We start from the raw sequence: 7,156 nt of genomic DNA, 5'->3' as shown, positions 1-7,156 counted from the left end.
GACATTGAGACCCATATGCACTTCGTTCGCCAACTTATTCAAGATGGCGTTCTTAGGATGGACTATGTACATACTAAAGAACAAATGGAAAATATTTTCTTAAGTACTTAACATCACCAAGGTTTTATTTAGTTACAACATATTCTTGGAGTGAAGGAATTTGTCCTTATGGGGTAATCTTGAGTTCTCTTTTCTTCACCTCCTCATTTTTCTCTTTCATTTTTTCTTTTTTATTTACTCTCTTTTAGTGGGAGGAGTTTTTTCCTACTAGTTTTTCTCTCTTTCTTTGAGAAGTCGTACATGAATAATCAAACAGGATCCATTGTTTGTTTTTATTTCCTCCCTACATTTCACTTATCGGGGTTGTTAGAGTTCCAATAAAGAAGCCATGGAACTCGTAAGCTTACGTAGCATCTTCATTGTTAGTCTTATCTTCTAGCTATCCCTAGAAGCTTACATTTCTAGTATCAATTAGGTTGATGTACAACATATTTTCATCAAGCAATGAAGTATTTTCTTTGTTCTTCATTTACTTTTATTCTCTTTATAGAAAGCTGTTAGGCTTTGCAACATATTTTCATCAAACAATGAAGTATTTTCTTTGTTCTTCATTTACTTTGATTCTCTTTATAGATATCTGTTAGGCTTTGCAGTTTGAACGATATGCGTTTTTGCATACTTATATCCAGAAGATTCTAAAATTTATTAACATTCCTTTAAAAAACCAGCCTTCTCAATGCACTTAAAGAAACCATTTTTTCTTTTAAATTCCCATTTATAATTTAAAATCCATAAAATTTCTTGTAAATTTGGACAAAACTTCTAGCCTTACTGGATACTCGTTTTCTATAAAAAAAAATACCCAGGTACCAAAAACTTGTACAATATAACAAATTACCAAAATTATATTTAATAACATGTACTTCACAAATTGTAATGAATCATTGTTTTTATTAGAACAAATTTAAATTAGAATACAACAATCACAACTATAAAACAAATTTGAATTACTAATCAAAATTCAAAACAATAAAATTTAAAATTAATCATTAAATTGAAAGTATAAAAAAATAAAATTATTAAAATGAAAAAAAACCTATATACTATACCTTTATTTATATCTCTAGATAAAATAGAAATAACAAAAATCCTTAATCATTAAACCACTCAAACTATACCATGTCGATGTTCCGCACAACACACCACTCAAACTATACCATGTCGATGTTCCTCACAACAGAGAGGACGCAGAATGCATCGAAGCAACCACTTAACTTCACGACCATAATCATCCAAAGTAATTGTTTGCCAGCAAATCTCCAAAAACACGAAGTTCAGTTTTCTTCTTCGCACTATGACTTCCTTCATCTTTATAAAACGGCCCTATGGTCCACAACTTAATGAGATGATTGGATGAATTTGTTAACTGCGACTACTAGTTTTTATCATTTTGATAATTTGGGTTTTTGTTAACTGCGACTACTAGTTTTTATCATTTTGATAATTTGGGTTTTTATCATTCTCATAATTTGGTTGATAATTTTGGTTTTTATCATTTTTATTTAAGAGAAGTTTATTTTATAATTTAATTTGAAAGTAATGTATAAGTATGTTTGTGTTCAATCTAAAGTTAATATGTAATTTTTAAAATAAAAAAAAATATTTTCTAAATAAAAAAAAATCTATAATAATAAAAAAACAATATATTAGACATGTTTAATTAATTTTATACAATTTAAACAACGAAAAATTACACATTATTTATACTCTTAAATAAATTTACACCTCTATTTTATTTAATAAACCATGAATGTTTAAATATTATCATTCCATTCCATTGAAAGTCTTCATTCACTAGATTTGCTGTAGATCTGCCGGGATATCTCATTCAGATAAATTAGAGAGACAAAGTTCAAACATATAAGAGATGGAAACCTTCTTTGCTACAAAGGTGACGGATGATGCAGTGGTCGAACATCACACGGTAGATTCTTAAAACCATACACTGGATGTTCAAAGACCGCGATTAAAACCATACACTGGATGTTCAAAACCATGCGGTCTTTGAGTTACACTGGATTTTCAAAATCATGCGCTCTTTGAGTTCAAATAGTGTTAGAAATAGTAATTACTCGCATATATATAATGCAGAAATTGAAGTGTTAAGACATGCAAGTATGCATGAAGCCAAGCGTTGAGTTAAGCCATTCCTTATTATGAAGTGTTGAGTACGCCGAATGTTGAGTTAAGAAATAAGTCAAGTGTTGAGTTAAGACATGAAAGTATGCAAGTATAATATAAGTGTGCACGAAGTTATTTAGTTGGAGAACAGTCAAGTCTAGTTGGATTTTGTATGATTTTATATTAAGTAATTATGGATTTTAGTGTAGTCAGTAAGTATGGATTCTAGTGTAATCAATGACTTCAAGCTCAAAAGATAGAGTTATGCTTCAAGTCAGTCTATAGAAGTGCTGACGGGTGTATGAGTTAAGGGCATTGTGTTTGGTGTCCCAAATTGTTTCCAATGACATTGAGAATGCAGAGGGGCTGACGGGAGTTTCCTGTCCCAAATTGATTCCAATGTTGCGGTTGTACAGAACCTGAGAAGGACCTTCAGACGGCAATCTAAAGGGATCATAAGCAAATTCTTGCACCACAATGTTAACAAACTCTTCTGGAATATTATCGTTTACATCCATTTACATCCATTTTCTTCTTCTGCAGATTGATTTGTTTCCTTCTACACTTGAGAAGAGAGCTTTAATAGCCCCGCCAGACAGAAGTCGGAGAAATCTGAAAGCTATATGCAGATAAATTTCATCGAGTTAATATCCTTTGTTGGTTTCTATCAGTGATCAAATTTGAAGGGCATGTCTTAATTTCATTTAGAAGGGCAGATATTCAGGTCGCATTTCTATAATGAAAAACATAAAAAAAAAAAGCAATTCAATTGACAATAGTAAATTATTTTCAAATTTCTTTTTATTTTTTCATAGGAGAATGGAGGAACAACAACCCCATGGATGTTGTGTATAAGGCAGGTCTGATATGAGCCGCAACTAATATATCGGATGCATTTACCATTAATGGATAAACAGGAGACCTATATTCCTGCTCTAGTTCAGATAAGGAGTAATATTGTAGGAAATTTTTGTGACCAGAACGTTCAAGCCAATATACAAGTAGCTCAATCAAATTTAAGTTTATTGAGTGAATGAAAAAATTCAGTAAAATTCTAAACATGTTTAGGATTCAACAAAAGAGTGTACAAAGGTGTATATGTTTTTGGTATCTCCTTTTTTAATATGAAAACATATCAAGAATTGGGAATTCGCAAACAAATCAAATCCAGTATTTTAGGAACCCTGTTGAATGCGCTCCTTTCCAAGCATAAATCGTGCTTAAACCTTGCTTGACATGCGTTTGCTGAATGATGAATCTATGCTCCTCTCCAACTTAAATCGTCATCAAACCTTACTTTGGGCAGCCTTCAGGCACAACCCAGTGAAATTACAGACCTAATACATGGCCCATATTGACATCTAGTCGCTCTCAATTGAAACTACCAAATGTAATGGTATCAAAGGGTAATTGTGACATAATAATTAATAAGAACTTCCATCATATGCACAATTAGGAAAAACAACTCAAAAAGAAACTGTTGTTTTTGAAATGTGAGCAACTCAAAAACTGCGAAATGCAATGGTATCAAAAGTTAATTGCGACATAATAATTAATAAGAACTTGCATCATATGCACAATTGAAAAAAACAAGTCAAAAGGAAACTATTGTTTTTGAAATGGGAGTTTCTCAAATGGGATTTAAGTTTTAACATGAAAAGAAATTTACAAATTCAACATTCCTAAAATTCTAATTTCAGAAAAAATAAAATTTAAAAAAAAGGTTGACAATTTGACAGCACTTCTTAAAAAATTTTAAGATATTATTCCAAATTTTTTTTTAAATGACAAAAATCAATTTTTAAATTTTTTTTGACTGGTAAAATTTTCTCCTTACTTCTCTGACGTGCCAAATACCCTTTGAAAGGCTCTGATGTGTTCAATTTTGATCCCTGCTTGGGATTTTAAAAAACACGCGGTCTTTGAGGTCAAATAGTGTTAGAAAAAGTAATTATTATACTGCAATGCAGGGAGTGAAGTGTTAAACATGCAAGTATGCATGAAGCCAAAGTGTTGATTTAAGAAATGAAAGTGAAGTGTTGAGTTAAGAAATCTACTTATAATATAAGCGTGCATGAAATTATTTAGTCGGAGAAGAGTCAAATCTAGCTGGATTTGGTATGATTTTCTCTCCATATATAGTAAAGACATGCATGAAACGAAGCGTTTAGTTAAGAAATGCAATTATAACAAGTGTGCATGAAATTATTTAGTTGGAGATGGGTAAGTCTAATTGGATTTTGTATGATTTTATATTCATGAATTATGGATTTTAGTGTAATCAATGACTTCAACGATAGAGTTATGCTCGTGTGGTTGACCATGTATTGGCAGATCTTTTGCTACGGAATGACATTGAGAATGCAGAAGGGCCGACGGGTGTATGAGTTAAGGGCATTGCCTTTCGTGTCTCAAATTGTTTCCAATGCTGCGGTTGTACAGAAACTGAGAAGGATCTTCAGACCTCAATCTAATTTTAATATATTAAAGTCACATCATCTCAGACTACAGAATTCCGTGCTAACTGAACAAATAAACACTTCCCTGCTTATTAAACAAATAAAGAGATACACGATCAAACTGCAAGTGATCATTAATTCCAAAGTCAGTTCGGGCTAGCCTTAGGCCTATTTCTCAACTTCAATAGCGATTTTCATTTGAAAAATTTGAAAAACACTTATCCACCCGAGCTTCGGAATGGAAAAATTATTAAACCTGTGAGCAATATTGCTAAAATTAGATCTCTGGCAATATCGCTAAAATCAGATATCTCGATTTTCTGTGCCGTTTGATGGAAACGACAATTATGACGTCAATTCCATTTAGCGTCATAAGCGTCAGTATAACTGAAGATAGTGTCGGACAGCTCAGTGTGCATGGAACTAAAGAACTAAAATAAATCCTGGCTAGGAAAAGTAACAGAAATACCAGAGAAAAAACGTTAACCCTAAAACTGAGCCAATAAGCAAGACATACATATGTCATTCAGCTCTGAACCATCGTCACTTCCGGGGAAACTAATGTGCGTATGTTCTATTTCAGAGCAGAGTTTCTGAACAGCGGCGTACGATATTGGCAAAGAGTATTTAATGGTCTCAAGAACAAAACTGAGTTGAAGGACGCCCTCACAACGTTTATGAAGAACGTAAATTTGTGCCTCCTCAGGAGTCATGCAGTTTTGGATCACTTTGTTTCGAGAAGCGGGACTTGTATCAATGGATGGCCGATCAATTCCCTGGTTTGCTAGGGCATTTGCGGCTTCATTCTCTTCACGACGCACATGCACCACCTCATGACTCCCAAACCTGTCAAGGAGCTTCCACGCCTCAATGCAATACCTCCTGAGCCATCCTATATTGATCTTGCACTCCCCGTTTACCTGACCAACAACACCCATTAATTCAAATAATGCACTCCGTGAAATAGCAGGCGATTTCCTTGAACGCCAAAAGAAGTCAAAAACAGAGAGAGGTGGACAGTATATGACTTACTTGTCTGCAAAAAACAAGAACTAGAGAGAGCAGATGAATTAACTGTCTACAACAATTAATCAAGAAAAGGAGAGAGTCGATGAGTTACCTGTTTGCAAACGAGCTCGCTGTCTCCATACGCTTTAATGGCTGTGATGCCGTGGTCCATGGCATGCTGAAGTCCGGCAATAAGAGCCTTGAACTCGGCTGCATTATTGGTAAATTGGTAGCCCAGAAAAGAAGAGAATCTCTCAATCACTTCGCCATTACTATCTATAAGCAGAAACCCAATGCCTGCATTGCCTGGGTTTCCTCTGCAGGCTCCACCGAAATAAAGTCGGCACGGAGAAGAAGCAAAGTCTACTGATCTCGTCACTAGTTTGAGACCGCCTCTGTTTACCTTCTGCATTTGTATGTTTTTCTCTTCGAATGCGGTCACTATATCAACTGCGGCCATATCGGACGTGGTGGCAAAAACCTGTTGGCACAGGAATAGTTCGAGGGACGTAGAGAAACCTGATATCTCTGTTTCACTAAGGTGTCTCTTATATATGGTTATATTACTTGGTAGAACAACACACAAACTTGCGTTTAAGGAATAGAAAAACATATAATCACAAAACTGGAAAAAGAAAAAAAATGATAATAAAAAGAGGAAAAGCGTATGTTGTGTACATTTATTTTTATACGACGGTAACAATAATAAAAAAAAAAGGTTACGTCAAACTTGGGGCTATCTACGATACAGAACTTGATGTCGAAGTTGAGAGTATTGTGAGGAGAAGTAATCTAGACTAGAGCTCCTTAAATAGCTCTAGTCTCCTTAAATGGCTCAAGTTGTTAAGCTGTTTGCTCAAGTCGTTTGGGATAGTTGGTCTTTCCCCTAGTTGGTTTTTCCCATCTTTCTCTTTTGGAAGAGAGGATTAGAGTTTTATCGAAAAGATGATGTTTGGGAGGTGCACTAGTTGGTTTTTCACCTCTTCTCTTTTGGAGGAGATGATTAGAGTTTTATCGAAAAGATGATTAGAGTTATCACTAATCAATAGTTGCTATTTATGTTATACGATATAATTACAAAATATTACAATTTAATATAACGCTTTAAGAATATAATACAAAATATACAAAAATATAATAAAAAAAAATACAAATATGTATACATAAACAAAAAATAAATAGCAATAATAATAATGAATGATGATGCTCCCTTCATGTGATACTAAATGCGTAAGATACAAAATAATTACTAAATCTAAACTACGAGTGCAATTATGAACCTAGAATGCATGTACTTCTTGTCGTAAGTCTTCAAGTTCTCTAACTGAAAACATATCAAACTTAACTAGGTTAAGGAAATACGGTTAAATGCAATACTAAAGAACTAATTAATAAATGATATGTAATCTATAGTTTTATGCTTAAATAAAAGGAAATTCGACTATAAAACGTCTTAAAAGATTAAATGATATTTCAATTATATATTTATGAGTCAAATAAATAAATAA

The 7,156-nt window shown here is 33.3% G+C and overlaps 1 protein-coding gene across 1 annotated transcript; it reads right to left on the bottom strand.

The window, feature by feature from the left end:
* Positions 1-4,917: 4,917 nt before the first annotated feature.
* Positions 4,918-6,060, bottom strand: LOC149256591 (uncharacterized). Its single transcript, XM_089455416.1, has 3 exons — positions 5,761-6,060; positions 5,158-5,560; positions 4,918-5,027 (listed from the first exon to the last, which is right to left on the bottom strand). The coding sequence occupies exons 1-3, from the start codon at positions 6,058-6,060 to the stop codon at positions 4,918-4,920; spliced, it is 813 nt and encodes a 270-aa protein (XP_089311542.1).
* Positions 6,061-7,156: the final 1,096 nt, after the last annotated feature.

The sequence above is a fragment of the Pinus tabuliformis genome, chromosome 7, assembly GCF_031772625.1.
Source record: "Pinus tabuliformis cultivar Carrire ecotype Pingquan chromosome 7, CPIR1, whole genome shotgun sequence".
NCBI classification, from domain to species: Eukaryota; Viridiplantae; Streptophyta; class Pinopsida; order Pinales; family Pinaceae; genus Pinus; species Pinus tabuliformis.
This window is presented reverse-complemented; position numbering and strand designations above follow the sequence as displayed.